The sequence below is a fragment of the Cetorhinus maximus genome, chromosome 18 (genome assembly GCF_964194155.1).
Source record: "Cetorhinus maximus chromosome 18, sCetMax3.hap1.1, whole genome shotgun sequence".
In the NCBI taxonomy this organism is placed as follows: Eukaryota; Metazoa; Chordata; class Chondrichthyes; order Lamniformes; family Cetorhinidae; genus Cetorhinus; species Cetorhinus maximus.
The window spans coordinates 36,958,639-36,985,143 of record NC_135896.1 but is presented as its reverse complement, the minus strand read 5'-3'; the positions used below and the strand labels follow the sequence as shown (position 1 = coordinate 36,985,143).

Below are 26,505 nucleotides of genomic sequence, written 5' to 3'. Positions count from 1 at the left end.
AGGCCATTCAACTCAACATGACTATGCAGTTTTTATGCACCATATGAGCTTCAACTCACCCTGTCAACATAACCTATTCCTTTCCCCCTTATGTACTTATGTAGCTTCCTCTTAACTGTATTGATGATAATCACCTCAACCACTCCACATGGTAGCATGTTACACATTCTCACCATACAGTTTCTCCATATTCCCCCTGTCTAACCCTTCATAATTTTAAAGACCTCTCCTCTTAGACTTCTCTTTTCCAGCTTGCTCAATCTTTTCCTAATGGTTGCACCCTCTCAATTCTGGTAACGTCCTAGTAAATCCTTTTCTTAATAACTTGAATATCACAGGCATTATAAAACCTCCACTCAGGTTCACGGTTCATATTTCCAAAAGTCAGTATCCCCTCAACTAAAATTTCAACAGCCCAGATACTGCACTAATGAGGATGGGGTTATCAACATTCACCATTATAATGAGGCAAATCAGACACCTAATTCTGGCGCCTGCACATACACACTCAAATTCAGAAACGAAAAGTTGCCAGAGATACCCTGCTTCTCCATAGGATGTGCTGTTACATTCTTTAACATTGAAATTACTTCAACAGCATGAGCTTGCTGTACTTGCCCAATAGCTTCACATTAAACACAACAAAAAGAATTATGGCTGGTCTATTAAGGAGTAAGTTTTAAATAGAGTGATAAGTGATAACTACTGCTGAACAACCTCACTGGACCTGAAGAAATAATTCATTCTCTCGTGAGATTGGAGATTAAAAAACCTTCTGTTTTTTCTATTTTATCACTCTCCCTTAGTCTTATCTGTATTTCCTAATCTATATTGTGGACTATTTGTGAGGAGGAGTGTAGAACTTCAGAAGGACCTAGATAAGTTGGTGGAATGGGCAGGCAGGTGGCAGATGAAGTTCAATGCAGAGAAATGTGAAGTGACCACTTTGATAGAAAGACCACGGAGAGACAGTATAAAATAAGGGGTAAAACTCTAAAAGGTTGCAGGAGCAGAGAGACCTGGATATATATGTGCATACGTTATCGAAGGTGGCAGGACAGGTTGAGAGCATGGTTAATAAAGCATACAGTATCCTGGGTTTTATTAATACAGGCACAGAGTACAAGAACAAAGAGTTGATGTTGAATTTGTATAAGTCACTAATTCAACCTCAGCTGGGGTATTGCATCCAGTTCTGGGCACCACACTTTAGAAAAGGTGTGAAGGCATTGTATAGTGCGCAGAAAAAAATTCACGAGAATGGTTCTTAGGATGAGGAACAGTTTGGAGAAGTTAGGATTATTTTCCTTAGAAAAAAGGTTGGAGGAGATTTGATAGACTTATTCAAAATCATGAAGGGTCTGGACAGATTAGATAGGGAGAAACTGTTCCTACTCATGGAAGGATTGAGAACAAGAGGCACAGATTTAAAATAATTAGTAAAAGATGCAATAGGGATATGAGGAAAAACATTTTCATGTAGGAAGTGGTTAGGGTCTGGAATGCTCTGCCTGAGAATGTGGTGGAGGCAGATTCAATGGAAGCATTAAAAGGGAATTAGACTTATCTGAAAAGAATGTGCAGGGTTATAGGCAGAAGGCAGGGAAATGGAACTAGGCAAGTTGCGCATTCGGAGAGCTGCTGCAGACACGATGGGCCAAAATGACCTCCTTCTGCACTGTATCAATTCTATGATTCTCTGTGTTTCAGTAAGGGTTCAATCTGATTGGTTGAAGAGAGTTTTGCTGTTTCTTGTTCTTACAGATGTCACAGATCCCCGTGGAGGGCACTGGAACAGGAGGCGACTCTGGATTGGAGGCAATCTATGTTGAGAAGCCTACAAAATCTGCTGGGGTGGGGGGGGCGGGCTGCCGAAGGGCAGGGTGAACAATTAGTGTCGTTCCTTTACATCAACCGCAAAATCAAGGCCAATATAATCTCTTCAGTTGACCACATGAATGAATCCACTCTTACCATTAGCAAATCGAGCATTTCAATTCAGTGCAAAATTTGCTCTAATTTCACCGAGTGACTGAGAAAGAATAAATACCGCTAATTTGGGAAAAATTCACACTGGTGCATTCATTGGATTTTTAGGTTAAGGAACACTTTTGAAGCTGTGGACAGTGAGCTTGACTTGCCCTAAACTGGGTATTCTTGATGCTGGTTTCCCAAAGTGCAGAAGCATTCCATTTCCCATCATAGACATCCTTTGCTATAATAAACAAAGAAAAATACACATCTTGGGTGCCTACCTGCTCTGGTGGCTCAATGGTTATCCAAGCAGGCAGCATCATGCTGGGGTTCAATGGTTGTGTCCCCACACGGAAGTAAATAATCCCATCGACATCACAAGCCCATACATGTTGACCTCCACATGCTAAACTTGCTAGTTTTATACTCCCTGAAGAGAGAAAAAAAACCTTTTGGCAACAGAAGGCATCTATTCAGTCCCTGAAGTGAAAGAAAAATTTTTGCAATGAGGCTTCAGGTTAGAAGTATCGTTAGAAGTAATGGTGAATGCTAATTATTTCCATGTATCAAATTTTACTACTGTCATCATCCTGAGGGATTGGACTAAAAGAGGGTGGAGCGTTAAATCTGTGTGAGAGAAAGAGAGAGAGAGAGAGAGAGAGAGAGACTGATTGGAGTTGTTAACTTGCATCACTTTCCTCTGCTGTTTACATTAACTAACCCAGGCTACAGCTATTGTTCAAAAAGCTAAAAGATACAGGCCAGTGAGAACATAAAAGCATTAAATGATTTGATTTGACCTAAAACACTTTATCAGCAAGTTATTATCGTTTGACTACAGCTTGAATAGTCAAGCCCTAGACTAACATTTGCACCTAGCAGACAAACTGAGTTATTGATAGCAAAAATGAAAGTGTTCCTGAAACAAGCAATGTAAATGAAAATCGCTTCAATTTAGTGTCATTTAAAATATCCAGTTTTCCCTCAGAAATGGCATGTTCCAGATTTCAGGAATTAAAGATCAGTTAGCTTCATATTACTGCAATAAAACAACTTCTGTACAGAAGTATGGGTTATCTGATAAAGACTCAATTAAATACTTTGGCCTTCTACACAATCCAAACAAAGTTATATGTTCAGTTCAATACATTCTATATATATATTATATATATAGGCTTGGCCTCTTGCATTGGTTTGATTCAGAGAGAGTGTTAATTGAATAGATCAAATTGAATGAACGCTCAATTCCTTTAAAATAATATAAGCCTTGCTATAGTAACAAACAGTTTAACTGATGAAAAAAAACTACACAGATAGAAGCTCCAAGCTACGAATCCTAAAATAGATATTATACTGTACAATATTCCAGATGGCTTAGCTGGAGGCAGTGTCTCCAAAGCTACATACAGCTAAATATTTCAAGGTTAACATTCCATCATCAGCTTTGTGCTTCATCAATGACAAAGCCCTTCCATCTGTCTCTGTAGAGTGAATTGGTTAGTAAATATAACTGTTATAAAGCAGAGATGTTTAAACATAATATTTTTATTGCCATGAAGAGCAAATCACTTAATTAGTAGCTCTTTGAAGTACTTCATGGTTACACTGGTATAGCTGATGTAGATGCACAGTGGTTTCAATGTCAATCTTGAAGATAAGCATTTTTAAAAAAAGAAATAAACTTTAATTTATATATTATCTTATGATGGCCTCAGAATATCCCAAAATGCTTCCCAACCAAATAACTGTTTTTGAAGCGCAAACAATTTAGGTGAATGTAGTTACTCTGGGCACAGCAAGATCCCACCATAGAAATTAGATAATTTAGCAGATAAGTGAGTTTCAAAAGCATTGGTTGAGGGAGGAATGTTAGCCAGCATTCCTCACTGTTCTCTGAATAGTGCTATGGGATTGTTTGCAAGCACCTCAAACCAAAGCAAAGCAGACAGACAAGACTTGTTATAACTCCACAACCAAAAAATAGTACCTCTGGCAATGCTGACATTTTAGCACAGTGAAGCAAAGATTATTGTACTTGTGGGAATTCAACTCTCAATTTTCTGACTCAAGTTATAATGCCATCAACTGAATGAAGCTCCAGCTATAAATAGACCCAAGCATACGTGCAAGCACACACACACACACACACACACACACACACACGACAGACATGTGTAGTATTGTGTTTTCCCTTTCCAGATTTATGTAAAGAAATGTTAAGACCTTTTTAGAATTGGCTCATTTCCAAGTGCTTGTACTAACATAGGACCAAGGCTTAAACTAATCAGATTACTGTAACAAAATGACACAGACAAGGTCTCACAATCACTTTTAAAAGATTTAACTTAAATCACATAGAATGTGAAAAAAAACTAAGTGAACATTAGACAGCCTGGCATTTAGATTTTTTCCACACAAGATTACCGCATCAGCAGTTATCAAAATGTTACATGTCGTACTCTTTGGATATCACTAGAGCAATCACATGGTGACACAGCTGTTAAGGTGTTTTGATTTTAAACAACGTCATCACGATCCAAAACACAGGGTCAGATAACATGTACGCTGCACTGCTGTTTTAATTTTTCATCCAAGGTTGTGTTCTAACATACAGTAAGCTCTTGTAATGGAAGAATATCCACAATCTCTTCCACCTACAATTAAAATTTATCAACATCCCCATATAACCTGCATTACTCTCATTATTGCTATTTTTATTCATACATTTGAGCATAGTGTTGGAGATAATGGATTAATTTATGAATTCTGTGTAGTCAGAAGAGTCACGACAAATCTTCATCTGATGTTTGAGGCAGTATTATGTAAGTTTAAAGTTTGTTTTTGCATTTTCAAATAAATGGAGGAGGCCATGAATTAAGTCTGGTCAGTCCATCAAGACTATTTCAGGATTATGACAGGGAACCACTCACAAATCACCTCAAACGATAATAAATCAAACTAATGAATTTAAGCTTGTGAAAAACAAGTGTTTCAATTTTGCTTTTTGAACACTATTTATAATGGTTATACTAAGCCACCCACAAAGTGGCCTATGTCCATCATAATCAAGTATCTATGTTTTAAATTGCATAGCTTGGGGCTAACAATTACTCTTAGCAGCAACACTCAATGAACCAAGGACCTGCCTTCAGACAGAGACCTTAGGGATCATGGACCAGCAGCAACACTGCTCATTAATATTTGCATAGTGGCTGTTAACTTGGAAGACAGAAATGATCAAATATGTTGACCTGATTCATATAGGTAATAACAACTAATCAAATTTATTTGCTCTTACAAACTGTTTAAGTGTTAAGATAATAAATAGGTAAACATATATAGTGCAATAACTATGAAATATCTAGCAAGGTCAAGTTTTCTCCAAGTGAAAACAGTCCAATAAAATATGTTAGAGCTTTTCTAATATCCTAACAAATGTATGAAATTATAAAAGCGAGTCTGCTTTTGTTCTGTTGTAAACAAAATGTGGTCTCAAGTTAAGGATATTACAATTTGAACCCCAAATGATCATGGAGTTCTATGTATCCAAACAGAACTTAGCTCCTTGTCAGAACTTCTGAGGAGTTAAAATCCCTTTTTAAAATTCCTTTTTAGATAGGACTATAAACCACAAATTCACAGATTCCTGTAATATAAAAGTTAAAATATCATGGTGATACCACCATTGAATACGATTAAGGTGGTAAACACACATCTTCTGAAATCTTAGTGTCCATGTCACTTGGGAACTTGCAAGCAAGTGGAGGCAAAATTATATCAACATTTCTGTCTGCCGCCAACCCAACAAACAACCTCCCAGCCACAAAAAACTACTAGCTGTGACAAGATACAAAATTTCACAACACTGGTGATAATCTATTACTTACAAAAAAAATACAATAAAATATTAAATGAAAGCTGGGGTTTGAGCTCATCTGAATTTTGGATTAGAATAAGGACTTACGCTAATTAAATTGAGAGGTGGTAGTAAGTATATTTTTTCAAAAAGCACAAATCACATATTTGTGACAAGATCCTGAAAATTCGAGAATGCAATTGGCCACAGTAGCATTAGAGGAATGATTGTGAATATTCAGTTTGAACTAAATTATTACTAATTTACAGGTATTTTATGATTGCATTACTGACATTTCAAAATTGCCAACCATAACAAGGAACCATGTTCCATCATACTATCTATGATTCTTTGGCGGTTAAACAGTTTCAATCAGCCAACTAATTTCTATAATAAAAACAGAAAATGTTGCAAATGCTCAGTTGGTCAAGCAGTATTTGTGGAGTGAAAAACAGAGATAATGCTCAGATCTTTGACCTTTCACATGACCCGAAATATTTACTCTTTTTCTCTCCACAGATGCTGCCTGCCTATTTCCAGCATCTTGTTTTATTTCAGATTTCTAGTACCTGTAGTATTTTGTATCAGGTCTTTTCTATTTTGTCAACTGACATTGCAGATCACCAACTAAAGGGACATTTCACTTTTCTTCCCCACATTTTATTGAGTGCTTCAACTACAATGTTGGCAGGTAACTAATTTGATATCTCTATCCTAAATCTGTAACCTCTTCTAGCCTCAAAACTTTACGCGTACTTTGTGCTCCTCTAATTCTGGCCTCTTGTACATCTCTAATTTTAACTTCTGCACCATCAGCAGTGGTACCTTCATCTAACTTGGCCCCAAGTTTGAAATTCCATCACTAAACTTTGCCACATTTCTACCTCTTTCCTTCTATAAAATGCTCCTTAAAACCTACCTCTTTGATCAAGCTTTTGGCAACCTGTCCTAATATCTTGTGGCTCAATGTCCAATTTTGTTTGATAATGCTATGGTGAAGCGCCTTGGGATGTTTTATGATGTTACTAGTGCCATATAAATGCAAGTTCTTGTTTACACTAGTCTTACAAACAAAAAGCTGTGGATTGGCCATTACTGCCAAGCAAAGGCTTTTTTATGCCATTGCTCACACTAAATAGTACTAACTAAATACAAATTAGAGCCATTCCATGAAATTTCTCAACAATTTCCAAAAAAAAGAGGTGGTGCTGAGTTACGTGCTACATTAGAATGTGCCATTATGTAAGTGGGTCTTGGTTTGTTGCTACTTAACATTTTCAGAAGACTAGGAGAACATGAATGTGTAAGATAGAAACATGCTACCAGTGTAGTGAGTCTGTAGGTTGGGGAAAAAAAAGTAAGCATGTCTGGACATAAGTTAAATGTAAGAGGACTGCTTATGTAATGCAACTCCTCAGCAAATAAAGGAAAAAGCTTGCTGTAATGAAACAGTGTTTAAAAAATAACCTTACCTAACTGGGTAAGATCCAGTTTGGTCCAGTGCATACCACTTGGGCAGTTTTCTGACAATGTCCTTATATGAATTTTGCCCTTCAAGTCCAGGCCCCATACAGCATCGTGGCTGGCAGAAATCTGTACCATCTCTACATCGGGAGGTAATTGTACAGTGGACGGCCGAAACTCAGGATTTTGATCACTGATGCAGAAGAGGTCCTTGTTGCTTTGTCCCAGCCACAGAAAACTTCCTACAGAATAAATTAAGATACAGCAAAACCATTTTTATTATTGATACAGCCCCACGATCCAATTATCCAATGAGCTTAGTTGCACACAGAAAAGAACCATGGAAATTCCCATAAATTAGAGGGACAGTTGTAACACAGATCAATCAGGGAAAATGGTAAAGGAATAAATAGACCCATGGTCTAGCAGTCTATTTGACAGCTATCATTTACTAATCTGTGAAATGCAAATCATTAATTAAAAAAAACACTTCAAGAGTTAATTGTTCTACTTGCTGCGTTTACTTTAGAATTTAATCATTTTAAAGACTAAAAGCTTTTACTGCAGATTGATAATTCCCATCACACCCACACATTTTACAGCACAATAAGAGTAGAGCCAGAGTTAATTGCAAGGAATGAGTTTCCTGAGAAACAGGAATAGGTCATTCAGCCTCCTGAGCCTATTCCACCATTCTATTAGATTATAGCTGGTTTGTACCTCAATTCCATTTACTCCAGTGGTATTGGCATCATAATGCTTTGAAGGAATAATACAGGGGCACTGACAGGCATTGGATTTTTCAGCCTAATGCATGCTCCAGCAGGCCTGGGTCAAAAGAGACTGCTAATTCAGAATCTGAACTTGTCAATTTAAGCAACCGTCTTCCATATAGTGTCACACAATGAGTGCTTTAGGTCTGGAATGCACTGCCCGGTTGTGTGGTGGAGGCAGGTTCAATAGAGGGATTCAAGGGGACTATTAGGTGATTATTTGAATAGAAACAATGTGCAGGGGTATGGGTGAAAAGCAGGGCAATGGTAGTAGGTCATAATGCTCACTTGGAGAGCTGGTACAGACACTATGGGCCAAACAGCCTCCTTCTGTGCCGTTAAAATTCTGAGATTCTGTGGAAGACAGCTCCATGGCCAAGAGAATGTGTGTCCAGCTTTGCCATTCTATCTGGCGTCTTTGAATTTACACAACGTTTTATGTAGGTACAACATCTATCCTTTCTATAGCAAACACTGTCTAAAGTGCTTATGATATCAGTTGAAATCAATAGATTCTTTGGGAAATTTAAAAATATTTGATGTAAACAATTTAAAAACCGGCTTTAAAATTAATTTTTAGAAGCAATAAATCATGCCCTGTAAGGTTTTGAAGTTACTAAATTTGTAGATAATGGCTGCCTGATGGAGTTAATTTACCTGGGCTGTTAAGAAAAGTTGAGGCTCATGGAACTAATGGTAACTTACTTTGCTGATCTCAAACCGGTTTAGCAGTTTGAAGCAACAGCCAGTGGTTCTGAATAGAAAAGACAATTTGGAAAAGGTTTTATTTCATCCATTTATGGAATCTGGGTTGTCACTAGCAAGGGTGGCATTCATTACCCTTTACAATGTTTGATGAACTTCTTCAGGGATCAGTTTTTACATCCCCTGGTATTTACATTATTGATAAATGATAGAGATGGGCACATTATAAAATTTACTATGACATATTATTTTGTGGCCAAGTGATTACAGCAGATTGACAGCGGAAGAATCTAGGACACCTGAACTAAATCAGTTATATTCAAAATTTGGCCATTGGGGAACATGGCAGTCCAACTGCTGCTCCCTATGTTTCTGGATCACTATTCGTGGCCGGCCCAACTGTAGAGTATTGACAGATTTGGATTAGTACCAGTTCATTTCTTGCAGTGAAGCAAATAATGACAAGTAGGTTGCGAATGGAAAGAAAGACAAAGCCTCTCTTCAAGTGGTTAAATTAAATTAAAAATTGAACAATTTACTAGATCCACTGGTTCTTTTGTTATCTTCTTCCAGTGACACGGCATCTGTCCTCCATTTGTCAACTGCATAATTAAGAACAAGTGCTCACTATTTTGGAAATTTCAGGTAGAGATCCTTGTACCGCCATTTCACAGTGCAGCATTTGAAAGGCCTTGAATGTACAATAGGCTAAAGTGCACAAAATAGTTTATAATGCAAAGTAGCACACACTGAAAATTGAAAAATTAAGTAAAGCAAAATGTGTACAAATCAAATGGATCCCATTTTGGAATGGAGTGAATGGAATGGAGTAAAAATTAGGTGTCTTCCCTTGAGAGCACTAGAGAATCTGGGAGGGTTTGACCAACCCAACTGATATTAATAGGATTAAACTTTAGCAATAAAATCAAAGGAAATAATATTGAAATGGCATGCAAGTACCCACCAGTCATGGAAGGTATCCATTGAGCTGGTAGACATTGCAATTTTGCACTCAAAGGTCACACATGCCTATTAGCAAAGGTGGAAAAGGAGAAAGGATTTAGAGGTGTTTATGAAACATTCACTGAAAGTACCCAGTCACTGTGATGGCGTTAGCAACATGACTAATTAAATGATGGGATACATGAAGGGAATTTAATTGTAATTCAGAAACAATCATTACAAATCATGCATACATATTCTACATGTGAACTTTCTAATATGTGCATTTTTGGACACCTTATCTTCCTTCAGATGAACAACACTGCCACCATCACTAATATTGTTGACACGTTCAGCTTTAGTTCTTATAAAACCTAAAATCTCCTTTCTTTCATTATTTCAAAGCTGAACCCATATTCTTGGGTTCATAATTACACCTGTGCCTCTCGCTCCAGCTCCATTGGTCTCCCCGGCTGGCTGCTCAGATTAAACCAAATCATTGTTCTGCTTGTCCAACAGCTGTCCTTCTTAGCCCAATATCAGTCAGTTACCCAGGCTGTATTTTTCTACCTCCAGATCATGGTCCTATTGCACCCCTATTTCTATGTGCTCCAAAGTTCCTATTTCTCACTCATCATTGAAATCTTAATCCATACCTCCTTCACTTCAAGAGCTGATTTCTCAAACGTGATCAACGATCTCCACTCTTCACAAACTTCAATTAATTTGGAACTCCACAGCCCAACTCTTGAAGTTCTGAACGTCCATCAAAACTTATCCTCAAGACCCACTGCATTCCCAACCTCGGCATACTGACTCAAAGGTCAAACTTATCTTAGTTTCCAAATCTCCTAAAAGGTCCTTAATATAGCTTGCAAATCCTATGGTTTCTACCCACTTCACGTCAATCTTCTCCAGTCATCACAGCTTGTGGATTAACTTATTCAACTCCACCAGTCTTTTAGTCATCTCTCTTGCTCTTTAGACATTTCCTCAAACCATGTCCCTTCCCATAAAAGTCGCTGGAAAAAAATTTTGGGCCTTGCATTCTATTCCTTTTCCAACCTCCTTTAATCCTCCCCCTCTCTTGCGCAGTGACTTCTCTCCCTTGCAAAACACTTGGGGCAGAATTTTTCTGTCGGCGAGCTGGGGGTGGGGCCCGCTCGCCGACACGAAAATGAGGCGGGATGACGTCGGGTGGAACCCCATTTAAATATTCAGGAAGACGGTGGGGGGGGGGGGGGGGGGAACAGCGCAATCAGCTGTCCGCCCGCCGACCTGTCAATGGCCAATTGAGGCCATTGACAGGGTAGTTAAAACAATTAAAGGCCCTGCCCGTCCAACCTTAAGGTTGGTGGGCAGGCCAGGAGCCCCGGCGGGCTTCTGAAAAAAACATAAAACCTCATACACCGGTGGGATGAGGTTTCATGTCGGTTTTAAAAATCTTTAATAAAGTTTGTGATATTTATTAACATGCCCCATCTCGTGTGACATTGTCACATGAGGGGGACATGTTGATGATTTTTTAATTTTTCTATTTTTAAAGTTTCAAAAACTTTCAGCGATCTCCCTGAGGCAGCACTTAGTCTTAGGGAGATGTGCGCTCTTTCACATTTGGGAAATTCCCCCCCTAAACACAGGAAGCGCATAGCACTTCCCGTCAGGCGTCACGCTGGGAGGGCCTTAATTGGCCCGTCCACTTAAAATGGCGGCGGGGCCAGTTTCGGCAGCAGGGATCGGCTGCCCACCCGCCGCTGAGTTGGTCGGGCCCGCCCGTCAAGGGCAAAATTCTGCCCTTAGTCTTTGGTCTGCCTGAGGGATGGTATATAAAAAATTGCAAGATGTTTCAAGCATTGATAAAAGGTCTAGAGAAGAGATACCAGGATGATTGTGGGCAATTAAATCTTTAGGTTATGAAGAAGGAACTAAACCCAGAAAATGAAATGTGTTCTCGTTGGTGAATATTAGGCTAAGAGGCGGTGTAATCCAGATAGTTAAATAATGAGGATAACACACAGTCCTGGCACATTGCTGCAGGAGTTCCTCAGGGTAGTGTCCTGACCCAACTATCTTCAGCTGTTTCATCAATGACTTCCCTCCATCATAAGGGTAGAAGTGGGGATGTTCGCGGATGATTACATGTTCAGCACCATTTGCAACTCCTCAGACTGAAGCAGTCCATGCCCGCATGTAGCAAGACCTGGACAATGTTCGGGCTTCAGCTGATAAGTACAAGAAACATTCATGCCACTTAAGTGGTGGGCAAAGATGATCTCCAACAAGAGAAAATCCAACCATCTCCCCATGACATTTAATGGCACTACCATTGCTGAAACCCCCACTATTAACATCCTAGGGGTTACCATTGATCAGAAACTGAACTGGACTAGCCATATAAATACTGTGCCTACAGGAGCAGTCAGAGGCTGGGAATTCTGCTAAGAGTAATTCATCTCCCGACTCTCCAAATCCTGTCCACCATCTACAAGGCACAAGTCAGGAGTGTGTTGGAATACTCTCCAGTTGCCCCAATGAGTGCAGCTCCAAAAATACTCAAGAAGCTTGACACCATCCAGGACAAAACAGCCTGCTTGATTGGCTCCCCATCCACCACCTTCAGCATCCACTCCTTCGACCACCGACGCATGGTGGCAGCAGTGTGTGCCATCTACAAGATGCTCTGCAGCAACTCACCAAAGCTCCTTTGACAGCACCCTCCAAACCCATTACCAACTAGAAGAACAAGGGCAGCTGAAGCATGGGAACATGCATCATCTTAAAGTTCACCGCCAAGCCACACTCCATCCTGCCGTAGAACTTAAATCTCCATTCCTTTACTGTCACTGGATCAAAATCCTGGAACTCCCTTCCTAGCAGCACTGTGAGTGTACTTACACCATATGGACTGTAGCAGTTCAAGGCAGCAGCTCACCACCACCTTCTCAAGGGCAATTAGGAATGGGTAATAAGCGCTGGCCTAGCCAGTGATGCCCACAACCCATGAACGAATAAAAAAAAACAGATGCAATACAGTTATTTCATTTGGACGGTGACTGCAGGCCAAGTGCAAAATTTGCAACTTTCCACTGGCACAAGGAAATTTAAGAAATCCTCCACCCCTATAAAAGTATGTAAGTGGAACAGCAAAATTACTGAACACGATGTTAAATTAACACCTTTAAAGATAGCTGAATAAATGCTGAATAAATATCTGTATAAGATTGAGACTGAAAGATATGGAAATAAGTGCAGGTAAATATTATAGGCTGTGATCAGAGTAATGATTCATTTTTATTGTTATATCAGAATTTATATCAATATTTTGGGCACTGTATGCTACAATTCCATCTATTCTTTTCATGAAAGTGCAAATCAGTGGTCCTGAGCATAATCCTGCCACATATAGGAAAGCAAATGCTCAAAGAATTGTTTGGATATTAAGGCTTCAATAATAATGTTTGATTAAATTCAGGCACAGAAGAAATTTTACACAGCATTAGTTTCCAAGTGACTTTGACTGCGGTTGGTTATTTTCCTTAAGAGGCCGGGCAAATCAAATAGAATCTATGTTACAGAAAATTATTAAATGATACGTGGGATAAAACAAAACATGACCAAATCACCATTTCTTTCCACCAAATAATTAAATGTTTTACATCCTGCTGTTGTCCAATATGCTTGTAGGATGTCGGAAGAAGTGTCTGTTGCTCATAAGAAAATATCTGATACATCCATGAGCCAACAATGTTTGGGTGTTCTCTCTCTCTTTGTCTCTTTTATGGCTCCAATTAGTCTTGTGGCACAGTGGTAGTGTCCCTGCCTCTGAGCCAGAAACTCTGGGTTTGAATCCCACTCCGGGACTTGATGATCACGGAAGATACGCTCACAACATAGCCAAACAGGTTTATTATCAACCTGCAAATCCTTCCAATACGCCTATGGCAAGCGGTAAGGGCCAAAGAGTTTCCTGGTCAGCCGGAACCTGCAGAAGGCAATGGCAACCACTGCAGTACCTTTCCAAGCATAATCACAGATCAATGCATGAAAGTCTATGGTCACCAATGCTCTCTTAGGGCATGGTACCTGAAGTGGGAGGTGGCTCCAACCAAGATTAGCACAAACTACAAGAAAAGTATCTCATCTTTCTTCATGGCATCCTTGGCTGGTTTAAAGCTTAATTTTTGAAACTTCAGATCTTGGGTATCTGTCCTCTTCATTTTCTTTCACTTTGGATCAATATTCATTTTTTTCTTGCTTTTCTAATGTTGCTTGATTTCCTAACTGAGACAGTTCTTTGTATGTCATCTATGTTTTTCTTCACCCTTGTTAGTTTGAAAAATCCACTGGTAAACTATTAAATACATTGGTTGCTTTCTTCTAATAGCAATTAGTACAGTAGCTTTTATCCTCCTTGAACCTCACTTCAGTCTCTGCCCCAAACCCACCATTTTCTTGCACTTCAGGGTATTGGATTTGGGAAGTGAAGCATCCAATGTCAGAAAAAATACCCCAGCTTGCTGCAGAGATCATGCACAATTGTCCCTAACATGGTTTCTATCTAATCTCTCCAACTTTGAGGGAAATGACCAATCTCTACTCTGCCCTAGCCTCAACTCGCAGGAGGACTCCGTACCAGTATGGGACTTTTCTTCCCCCCACTTCTCACAGCAACGATCCTTCGGCTTGTTAATGACATTGCTAAGTAGTACCAAATTCAGCATATTTTTATATATACCATATCCACGAGAAACTATAATGAATTCATTTCACAGGATCCTCAGCCTGCAGTCCGAGGGGTCGTTCATTCATCACTGAGCTGGAATTGAACTCAGAGCCCAGAGTCTAGCCCACTATATCATCCAATTTGTTTCCTTTCCCTTTCAAATCTTTGCTTCATCCTTAAAAGAGGGTGCTGACTTCCCAATTCTGATGAAGGATCTGCATCCAAAACAAGAACCCATATTTGCTCCTTGTGGATACTAACAGATCTGAATACTTCAAGCCTTTTCTGTTTTTTATTTCAGCTTTGTTGTTTTCTTCTAATCTTTTTCTTCTCCCAGAAACCATCCAACATCTGCTTAGGGACACATCAGGAATGCCAATTCAAAGGAATTCCGGTGTCACGACTCACTGGGGATAGTGCACTGTAATATAAAGCTCCGCTGTTCCCCATGCCGTGACAAATGTGAAAAGTTAGACCAAACCACCAGATTCCTCTAATTCTACCTAACTGTTTAATTTAGGTTACCAGGTTTGTAAACTTAATAAGTAAATAACTGTTTCTTGAACAAACTGTCATTAACCAGTGGCAAAAGTAAGAAATATGAACTGCTAACTTCTAACACTATAACATAAGCTCTACCCCCTTCTTAAATCCCTAAACACCCATGACACATAAGACACACAAAACACAAATTTTAAGGGAGGGATAAAACAGTTCAATAGCACAATCCAGAGTGCAGGATTCGATGGGTTGATTTTGATTGATGTCTTCCAAATTCCTTTCAGTTCTTGTTGATGACACGAGGTGGTCTTCCAGCACTTTCAGTATTTAGTTCACTGGTTAAGAACTTGCTTTTCAATTCTCCAACAGTGGTTTTCCCCTTTTCCTTTTAATAGGGGTTTCCTCAGACAGAGAATAGGTTATAGAGTTATGAGGAAAAGAGATTTTAGATGTTTCCTCTTTGCAGGCCAGGAGCTTTCTGCACTGCTCTCACACAAATGCCAGGTCACCTGGTCAGGAGCCAATTAAAATGCTGTTGTCAGGCAGCTCCCTTGGTCCAGGACTCATTTCCGGCACCATCCTGTCTTTCATGGCACATTGTTCCAGGACTGCAACATTGTATATATTTCTCATCCTGTTCCAGTGGACATGTCCTATAAACTGCAGCCATTGTAATTCTAATCCACAGTCCAACAGAAAATAAAAAGATATGTCCCTTACACTGGAGCCACAAAATAAAGCTGTAGAAGACAGAAATGAGAGATCTAACACTGTCTTGTGTTCTTAAGCCCATATAACAAAGAAGAAATTGGTTTAGTCCATGCGAACATTACAATATAAAAAGGATACAACTAAATGAACTATTAAAAGAAGTTGAATGTGGCAATCACTAACCTTTTTTAATAGGAGCAATGGAAGCCATGACAAAAGCCCATTTTGTAGCTGACACAGTTCCTCGAGGTACAATTGTTTTCCAAAATGTAGCTATAAAAGTAAGTGAAATCATATATTAATAGCCTACAAATTTAGTTTGCATTGGTAACTAACAAAATGTGATATCTAGCATGATTACATAGCGATTCTACTTAGGAACAAGTTTTGAACTAGCACATATTCTTTAATTGTTGTTCTTTAGTTGCAACATATTATCAATCCCAAAAAATACTAAATTTTAGAGCATTCCCACTATAATTCATTCACGTTCAGAGTTAATACACTGAGGTCAAATATTTAATTCCAAAGTGGGATCACAATGAACAAAATCAGTAACTACACAGAACATCATAATTAGAAACATCTGTAACATTCAAAACATAAATAAGTTTACATACGCAAAAAAAAGATGGATTTTCTGATACTCGCAAAAGATTGCCAAACAGTTGGGAAGTAAGCACCCATTTCATTTTAGCTGTCACACATATGTATTAAAATATTTAAGACAGGACTAAATTACACTGATACCAGTGCAATATGAGCCTGTCTTAAATGTTTTTATTTTATTTTGTACTTCAAAAGGCTGACCAACCTAATAGATTGCCCTTTGCCACGTGGAACTCATTTTTTCCCGACGTAATCCACACACCACTACTGTTAACACTGATGAGACTTGGCTGAGATGGAGGCTGTTGCGACCATAAGGCACCTCGCAGTTTGTCTGCTACTTTTTCTACTGGAGCCTGAGCAACTGTGGCTACACTATGTGTTGCATGGATTATTGTCTGGAAGACGTTGCACTGATCGAAGACCACATAATCCGTTATGCTCACCTATAATACAAATTTATTTTTAAAAACAAGCTACCACATAACTTTCTCTTTCAAAAAATATTATTTTTGTAAAGCACATTTTTGATACTTGGGTTCTTTTCTAGTAAACAATTTACAAAATATCACAAAAGCATTCCTATGGTTCCCCAATATATAAATTAGGATTTAATCTTGAATATCTTCTAATAATGCACTAGACAAAGAGTTTATCTAACATGCTATATAATGTAATTGGAGTTATTTTTTCTAATAACACTGAATTTTAGGATTCAACACCATGTTGAATTGAGGATAGCAACATACTAAACCATTATTGCTTTTTGTAAACTGGTTCAAATTACTAAATAGCCTATTCCAGCCAAGTTACAAGAAAAATATAGTGTGGTCCCACCAGTCTCACATTTTGGCACAGGAGAGAATTAGCTGAAATTAACTGGAGCAGGAGTGGTGAGCCACTGCAGTCCATGTGGTGTAGGTACATTCACAGGGAGGGGCTTCCAGGATTTTGACCCAGCAACAGTGAAGGTACAACAAAACATTTTCAAGTGAGGATGCTGTGTGACTTGCAGGTGGCGGTATTCCCATGTGCCTGTTGCCCTCATCCTCCTAGGTGGTAGAGGTTGCGGTTTTGGAAGTTACTGTCGAAGGAGGCTTGGCAAAATGCAGCAATGCATCTGGCGGGAATGATGAATGGGACCCCAATTAAGTGGCTGCTTTGCCCTGAATGGTGTCAAGCTTCTTGAGTGTTGTTGGAGTTGCACACATCCAGGTAAGTGGAGAGTATTTCATCTCATAACTGACTAATGTGTTACAGGTTTGGGGAGTTGGAGGCGAGTTACTTGCTGCAAAATTCAGCGTCTGATCGGCTCTGGCAGCCACAGTAATTATGTAATTGGTCCAGTTAAGTTTTTGGTCAATGGTTAACCCTCCCAGGATCTTGATGGTGCAGGATTCAGTGATGGGAATGCCACTAAATGCCAAAGGGAGATTGATTACATTCTCTCTTGTTGGAGGTGTCATTGACTGGCACTTGTATGCTGCAAATGTTACTCATCACGCATCAGCCCAAGCCTGAATGTTGTCCAGGTCTTGCTGCACGTAGACACAGGCTGCTTCATTACCTGAGAAGTACACCCATTTCAGGTGGGGAGCTGGTCAGTGGGATGTAAATGAGGCCCAGCAGTTAATATCAGCCTGGTCTCCCACAGAGACTTCCAAATGGATATTTCATGCCTTCAGCCAGTTTCCTGGCAGGGAGTTAAAGTCCCCCTATGAATTTAACTGCTGAGTGAATGTAAAGGAAATTCAACAATGAAACTAACATGCTACTTACTCTTGTCATATATCGCAAATAAATTCAGATGTATCATATTTCAAATACAACACACATTTTTAAATTCATTGGGTTGGGTGTAAGGGAGAGAAGGAAAGGAGGTCAAACACACAACAGAACATAGTATTAAGTCCAAGAGTTAATGCTCAGAGGCACAGAGTAAGGAGCAAGTGCAGATTTGATTCCTGCTGTACTCAGGTTGCTTATCTGAGCTGTGTGAAATTGAGTTCATAGCATCTCCCTGGAGAAGTGGAGGAGCTAATTACATTCAGGAAGTTTCTTATGGGGTCACTGGCAGCAGTTTAAGAGTGGGCTGCCCATTGCTCTCTTAGCTGCACAAATGTCAAAGTCAGACCAAAAATGGGGAATAATTTAAAAACTTTTTAATGCAATTATGGACTGTAAACAACAGATAGACAGTATATTCAGGTATCAGAAGGTATTGTGATGGAATCTGCGGTAATGGAGCAGGGAGAGGCTGTACACAGTACCCGGGTCTCAGAGCCAGCCTCAGTGCTGCTGTGCGAACCGAGCCAAGTGGCAGCAGCGTCACCATTAGCAAGTGAAGCGGCAGCCTGTCACCATGAAAACCAACATGCAGAATGAGAACATGGTGTTCGTTGTCTGCACCATCTAGTTTGAATGCGGAAAACAGTGTTGAGAGAGGGGGTTGTCTCTGGTCAGAGAGTCTGGGGATTCCACTACTTTGAAACATCAGCACAGTCTGTAGCATGTTGCTTGGGTTTCTCCTGGAGGGCAGTATTGGGAAAATTCACAGGCCCTGGCCCACGTGACTGGGTTTTTCCAGGAAGAAGGTGGTTGAAAAAGGGCAACCCAAAGGCTGGATCTGGGAGCTGGCGATAAGCAAACAAAGGTTGCTGCTGCTGTTTCTGTCACTTTAAAATAAAAATGACCATAATTAGCCATGCAGTGCACAAGATCAGTACCGATGGTTCAGATAAAAGGTGATTCTAATGAATCCACACAACCAAAATCACTCTGGAGAAATGCAGCAATCTGTTGAAGAAAGTACCTGTGGAACCCAGGCTGAGTGGGTACTCCTGTTGGATGAGAATCACCGGCTATAACCATGAGGAAAATGAGCTGGAATTTTACCCAGGAAAATCACAGCCTTGAGGGGCATTGTGGCCGAAATTGGCGCCATAAATGCTGAGTAAACTTGCTGACAAATCTGAGAGATCTATTTTTGTTGCCTCTATTTCATGCGTAATTTACATTGACCGTGATTTTCCTGTTAATTCCCGTTTTGTTAATGTTGATTCTGGTTTGTTTGTTGAAGTAAAAGTTATAAAAAGGTGAAATTTTATCCATTTTTTTTGCCCATTGGAGTCATTTGGTATATTGAATTGTTTAGTGAATTTGGTTCTTTTGATTTGTTGATCTTCATGTGGCTCATAACTGTATCCAAAGAGCACTTTTTTTTAAGCAAATAAACTTTCCTTATTTAAATAATACTGGCACAACAATATGAAATACCCCTCAAGTTTATTATAAAACCTTTTTTTCATTCATTCATGGGATGTGGGCTTTGCTGGTTAGGCCAGCATTTATTACGCATCCCTAATTGCCCTTGAGAAGGTGGTGGGGAGCTGCCTTCTTGAACCGCTGCAGTCCATGTGGTGCAGGTACACCCAAAGTGCTGTTAGGAAGGGAGTTCCAGGATTTTGAACCAGCGACAGTGAAGGAACAGCAATATATTTCCAAGTCAGGGTGGTGAGTGACTTGGAGGAGAACCTCCAGGTGGTGGTGTTCCCATCTATCTGCAGCCCTTGTCCTTCTAAGTGGTAGTGGTCGAGGGTTTGGAAGGTGTTGTCTAAGGAGGCTTGGTGAATTCCTGCATCTTGTAGATGGTACACACTGCTGCTACTGTGCGTCGGTGGTGGAGGGAGAGAATGTTTGTAGAAGGGGTGCTAATCAAGCGGGCTGCTTGTCCTGGGCAGTGTCAAGTTTCTTGAGTGCTGTGGGAGCTGCACTCATCCAGGCAAGTGGGGAGTATTCCATCACACTCCTGACTTGTAGACAATGGACAGGTATTGGGGAGTCAGGAGGTGGGTTACTCGTTGCAGGATTCCTAGCCTCTGACCTCCTCTTGTAGCCACAGTATTTACATGGCTAGTCCAGTTCAGTTTCCAGTCAATGGTAACCCCCAGGTTGTTGATAGTGGAGGATTCAGTGATGGTAATGTCATTTAACGTCAAGGGGTGATGGTTAGATATTGTCTTGTTCGAGATGGTCATTGCCTGGCACTTGTGTGGCACCAATGTTACTTGCCACTTGTCAGCCCAAGCCTGGATATTGTCCAGGTCTTGCTGCATTTGGACATGGATTGCTTCAGTATCTGAAGAGTTGCAAATATTGCTGAACATTGCGCAATCATCAGCGAACATCCCCACTTCTGGCCTTATGATGGAAGGAAGGTCATTGATGGAGGAGCTGAAGCTGGTTGGGCTGAGGACACTACCCTGAGGAACTCCTGCAGTGATGTCCTGGAGGTGAGATGACTGACCTCCAACAACCTCAACCATCTTCCTCTGTGCTAGGTATGACTCCAACCAGTTGAGAGTTTTCCCCTTAATTCTCATTGACTTCAGCTTTGCTAAGGCTTCTTGATACTCGGTCAAATGCGGACTTGATGTCAAGGGCAGTCACTCTCACCTCACCTTGGGAGTTCAGCTTTTTTGTCCATGTTTGAACCAAAGCTGTAATGATGTCAGGAGTTGAGTGGCCCTGGCAGAACCCAAACTGGGTGTCAGTGAGCAGGTTGTTGCTAAGCAAGTGCCGCTTGATAGCACTGTTGATGACCCCTTTCATTACTTTACTGATGGAGAGTAGACTGATGGGGCCGTAATTGGCTGGGTTGGATTTGTCTTGCTTTGTGTGTATAGGACAAAGCTGGGCAATTTTGCACATAGCAGGGTAGATGCCAGTATTGTAGCTGTACTGAAACAGCTTGGCTAGGGGTGCGGCAAGTTCTGGAGCACAAGTCTTCAGTGCTATTGCTGGAATATTGCCAGGGCCCGTTGCCTTTGCAGTATCCAGTGCCTTCAACTTTTTCTTGATATCATGTGGAGTGAACGGAATTGGCTGAAGACTGGCATCTGTGATGATGGGGACCTCTGGAGAAGGCCAAGATGGATCATCCATTTGGCACTTCTGGCTGATGATTGTTGCAAATGCCTCATCTTTTGCACTGATATGCTGGGCTCCTCCATCATCGAGGATGGGGATATTTGTGGAGCTTCCTCCCCCAGCAAGCTGTTTAATTGTCCACCACCATTCACGACTGGGTGTGGCAGGATTACAGCGCTTAGATCTGATCTGTTGGTTGCAAAATCGCTTAGCTCTATCACTTGCTGCTTATGCTGTTTGGCATCCAAGTAGCCCTGTGGCTTCACCAGGTTGACACCTCATTTTTAGGTTTGCCTGGTGCTGCTCCTGGCATGCCCTCCTGCACTCTTCACTGAACTAGGCTTGATTCCCTGGCTTGGTGGTAATGGTAGAGTGGGGGATATGACGGGCCATGCGGTTACAGATTGTGTTCAAGTACAATTTAGCTGCTGTTGATGGCCCACAGTGTCTCATGGATGCCCAGTCTTGAGTTGCTAGATCTGTAAGAAATCTATCCCATTTAGCACGGTAGTAGTGCCACACAACACTATGGAGTATATCCATTATGTGAAGGCGGGGCTTCATCTCCACAAGGCCTGTGCAGTGGTCACTCCTACTGATACTGTCATGGACAGATGCATCTGCGGCAGGCAGGTTGGTAAGTATGTTTATCCTTCACCACCTGCCACAGGCCTTTAGGGCTCAGCCAGCAATGGTGCTACCGAAACAAAAACAGAATTACCTGGAAAAACTCAGCAGGTCTGGCAGCATCGGCGGAGAAGAAAAGAGTTGACGTTTCGAGTCCTCATGATCCTTCAGCAGAACTGAGTAAAGTTAGGAGAGGGGTAAAATATAAGCTAGTTTAAGGTGGGGGGTGGGGTGGGGGGAGAGAAGTTTGGGGGGGGGGGGGGCGGGGGGTGGTAGTAGTAGGGACAAGCAAGCAGTGATAGGAGCAGATAATCAAAAGATGTCACAGACAAAGGAACAAAGATGTGTTAAAGGTGGTGATATTATCTAAGAGAATGCGCTAATTAAGAATGGATGGCAGGATACTCAAGGTACAGCTCTAGTGGGGGTGGGGTGGAAAGACTGACAGGGCATTACAGGTATAGATTTAAAATAATGGAAATAGGTGGGAAAAGAAAAATCTATATAAATTATTGGAAAAAACAAGAGGGAGGGGGAAGAAACGGAAAGGGGGTGGGGATGGAGGAGGGAGTTCAAGATCTAAAGTTGTTGAATTCAATATTCAGTCCGGAAGGCTGTAAAGTGCCTAGTTGGAAGATGAGGTGCTGTTCTTCCAGTTTGCGTTGGGCTTCACTGGAACAATGCAGCAAGCCAAGGACAGACATGTGGGCAAGAGAGCAGGGTGGAGTGTTAAAATGGCAAGCGACAGGGAGGTTTGGGCAAAGCGGTCGCCCAGTTTGCGTTTGGTCTCTCCAATGTAGAGGAGACGGCATTGGGAGCAACGAATGCAGTAGACTAAGTTAGGGGAAATGCAAGTGAAATGCTGCTTCACTTGAAAGGAGTGTTTGGGCCCTTGGACGGTGAGGAGAGAGGAAGTGAAGGGGCAGGTGTTGCATCTTCTGCGTGGGCATGGAGAGGTGCCATAGGTGGGGGTTGAGGAGTAGGGGGGTGATGCAGGGTGTCCCGGAGGGAACGATCCCTACGGAATGCCGCCAGGGGGGGGTGAAGGAAAGATGTGTTTGGTGGTGGCATCATGCTGTAGTTGGCGGAAATGGCGGAGGATGATACTTTGCATGCGGAGGCTGGTAGGGTGATAATTGAGGACAAGGGGGACCCTATCATGTTTCTGGGAGGGAGGAGAAGGCGTGAGGGCGGATGCGCATCTTTTGATTATCTGCTCCTATCGCTGCTTGCTCGTCCCTACTACCACCACCCCCCACCTTAAACCAGCTTATATTTCACCCCTCTCCTAACTTTACTCAGTTCTGCTGAAGGGTCATGAGGACTCGAAACGTCAACTCTTTTCTTCTCCGCCGATGCTGCCAGACCTGCTGAGTTTTTCCAGGTAATTCTGTTTTTGTTTTGGATTTCCAGCATCCGCAGTAGTTTTTTGTTTTTATTATTATAATGGTGCTACCGAGCCACTCTCGGTGATGGACATTGCAGTCCCCCACCCAGAGTACATTCTGCGCCCTTGCCACCCTCAGCGCTTCCCCCAGGTGGTGTTCAACAGGGAGGAGTACCGATTCAGGGAGGGGAGGGAGGGCAGTACATGTAATTAGCAGGAGGTTTCCTTGCCCATGTTTGACCTGATGCCATGAGGCTTCTGGTCCGGAGTCGATGTTGAGGACTCACAGGGCAACTCCCTCCTGGCTGTAAACCACTGTGCCCCCACATCTGTCTGTCCTGCCTGTGGGACAGAACGGTGATGGTGGTGTCTGGGACATTACCTGTAAGATATGATTCCGTGAGGATGACTGTGTCAGGCTGTTGCTCGACTGGCCTGTAAGACAGCTCTCCCAATTTTGGCACTAGCCCCCAGAAGTTAGTATGGAGGACTTGCAGGGTTGACATGGCTGAATTTGCCATTGTTGTTTCCGTTGCCTAGGTTGATGCCAGATGGTCCGTCTGGTTTCATTCCTTTTTTGAGGCTTTGTAGCGGCTTGATACAACTGAGTGGCTTGCCATTTCAGAGTCAACCACATTGCTGTGGGTCTGGAGTCTATGTAGGTCATGTAGGAGTCACATGTAGGTAAGGACAGCAGATTTCCTTCCCTAAAGGCCATTAGTGAATCAGATGGGCTTTTACACCAATCCACAATAGTTTCATGGTCATCATTAGACTTTTTAGTTCCAGATTTTTATTGAATTCCACCATCTGTCGTGTTGTGTTTGAACCAGGGTCCCCAGAGCATTCGAGATAAAAACAAAAAACTGCGGATGCTGGAAATCCAAAATAAAAACAGAAACACCTGGAAAAACCCAGCAGGTCCGGCAGCATCGGCGGAGAAGAACAAGTTCTGTTGAAGGGTCATGAGGACTCGAAACATCAACTTTGTTCTTCTCTGCCGATGCTGCCAGACCTGCTGGGTTTTTCCAGGTGTTTCTGTTTTTGTCCCCGGAGCATTCCCCTGGGTCTCTGGATTACTAGTCCAGCGACAATACCACTATGCCATTGCCTCCAACTTAAAGAATTCCACTGTATTTAGTCAAGGAATGCATATAGGTGCTTTTCAATACTATGGAAAGATAATCCACTTTCTAACACCATTTTTTCTCCCACACAAGCATGAAACGTAATAGCTTTTAAAATGGAGATATAAATATATTCCCTTAAAATAATTTTAAACATCAACAATTTGGTTTTACACCTTTAGGTGCTAGAATTGCAACTGAAAACTGTTTGCCAATAATATTTTGGGAAAAACTATTTCGCTTATTAGCTCCAATCATCAGTCATTAACTCCCCAATTTATGATTTAAAAAAAAAACTCATCAGATTCTTCAGACATCACTTTTATTTAGTTTTCTTAAAGGAGAACTACCATAATGCTTTGCTCATGAACACTGAAGGACAGCTTAGCAAATACAATATTTTTTGGTGACTTGAACCATGATTACAGAGCATTTACATCATCAGGGCCTTTAAATGGTGCAAAAAAGTGAGGAAACAATGGAGTAAGTGACTTAAATTGCCACTTCTGATGCAGCTTAATTTCCATGTTATTTTTGTATAACTCCACTGTTACCTGGCATCAAAAACAGGAAGATGCTCATTTTCATAGCTGCATTTTCCCACTGAAAACAATGGTAATCATTATTTTACTGGAAAGTTGTATTTTGTATAGCACTGCCACTTAGATTTAAGAATAGTAGTATTCGTGGTTAAAGAGTGGCAAGTTTTATAACTCAAACATTTTTTTAAAAAAGAGAGATCAATTGCTCAAATGATTAAACACAGGCTAAATAATGGACTGAGCATACCTGCGGAAGCTTCATACTCAAACTCATGACATGTACTAAACGGAAGCAAGGCTACCAATTCCACCAAGAAAAAATTGACCTGGTGGGAATAGCACTTTGGTTAAGTGCCATACTTTGGATTTGCATAAAAAGGTGATTCTAAAAGAAGAGTAACTGTGCCGCTTCCAGAGGAGCTTATCGATGTTGAAATCAGACTGTAAATTTAGCCATCTTGAGTACCAAGTTGTTGTTGCTGGAAAATCTGGGCCATTGCATAAATGTCTGGTCTCGCAGTTCAGTTAGAATTAGAAGCGTAACATTCACACAGACTTCTTTAGGAGCAGGCTTGTTTGTCTCTGCAAAGACATGGTCCTAGATTTTGCAGTTATAATGTTGATGAAACCATCAGTGCTCACCGACATTATGACTGTGACACTGAAAGCAACTCCTGACATGGACAGTTAAGTCCCCAGAAGTTGCTGTCAGTGATTTCCTACAAAAGGTGCAATTTTGAAGACACTACAGGTAGATTTATTTAGAAACCATTTGAACTGATGTGAATTTCCACTTTCTACATTCTAATCTTGCTGGAAAATGAATTGAATGAATGAATTCAATGTACCGTCTCATAATTACTGAACAATCTCTCTGACCTTGAAAATTTAATTTTATATTTTGCAATGACATGTTTCCCCTTTATAAAAATTCTGTTGGTTTATTAATAAAAACTGTAAAATGATTAAAGAAGCAAAGAATAATCAGTGCACTTTTCTTCCCGTTTGTCTGAGAATTCTGCAATGTGACAGGCTGCTTAGCCTGCTTGATGACATCACTGCTGCTGGACGTAGCTGGTGTCAGAATCAAATTAACATTGGAAAATGTGAATACTATGGGTAGGTGGGCAGAATGAACAAAAGGTCTTTTCCTGCCTGTTACACTGTGATAGGTGAAATCTATGCTACAGAGATAATTAGATCTTTGTGGGCAGTTTCCTTTGAGGGCCGTATTGTCACTTTGCTGCTGACTGCGAAGTCGTGCCAAAGGAACACAGCAAGTTTCAGGAAGGGGAAGACCTTTGGTCCATCCAGTCGACCTACCCAGTATTCCATTCATACACTTTAACACCGACAGTATTTACTAAAGTGCTAATAGTGCAGTTCTAATGATGGATAAAATAATGATGATTTAAATAAGTGCAAATGCATGACAACTCTGTGAGGTCAGCACAGCAAGTGCTTCATAAAGTTATGAACTTTCACATTTGCTTTCTTTGCAGATTATATTTTAGAAAATACAATCGAAAAGCACGATCTAATTCTCAAGCTAACATTCAAAACTCTAGAAGACTTAATTTTGATGGTGTAAGGTGTCAGCAGAATTTTTTTAAAAAATAAGAGTTGCAAATCCTT

The 26,505-nt window shown here is 40.9% G+C and overlaps 1 protein-coding gene and 1 long non-coding RNA gene across 2 annotated transcripts in view; one reads left to right on the top strand and one right to left on the bottom strand.

Annotated features, from left to right (window-relative positions):
- Positions 1-26,505, bottom strand: part of tecpr2 (tectonin beta-propeller repeat containing 2) — a 109,261-nt gene that overhangs the window by 21,083 nt on the left and 61,673 nt on the right. The window contains exons 14-17 of the mRNA XM_078562406.1: positions 16,464-16,704; positions 15,833-15,922; positions 7,303-7,536; positions 2,256-2,404 (exon numbers count right to left, since the gene is read on the bottom strand). Of these exons, the coding sequence (XP_078418532.1) occupies positions 2,256-2,404; positions 7,303-7,536; positions 15,833-15,922; positions 16,464-16,704 (714 nt within the window). The remainder of the gene's footprint in view (positions 1-2,255; positions 2,405-7,302; positions 7,537-15,832; positions 15,923-16,463; positions 16,705-26,505) is intronic.
- The window catches only part of LOC144693074 (uncharacterized), a 46,467-nt gene that overhangs the window by 17,177 nt on the left and 2,785 nt on the right, over positions 1-26,505 (top strand). The gene's annotated exons all lie outside the window — the stretch shown is intronic.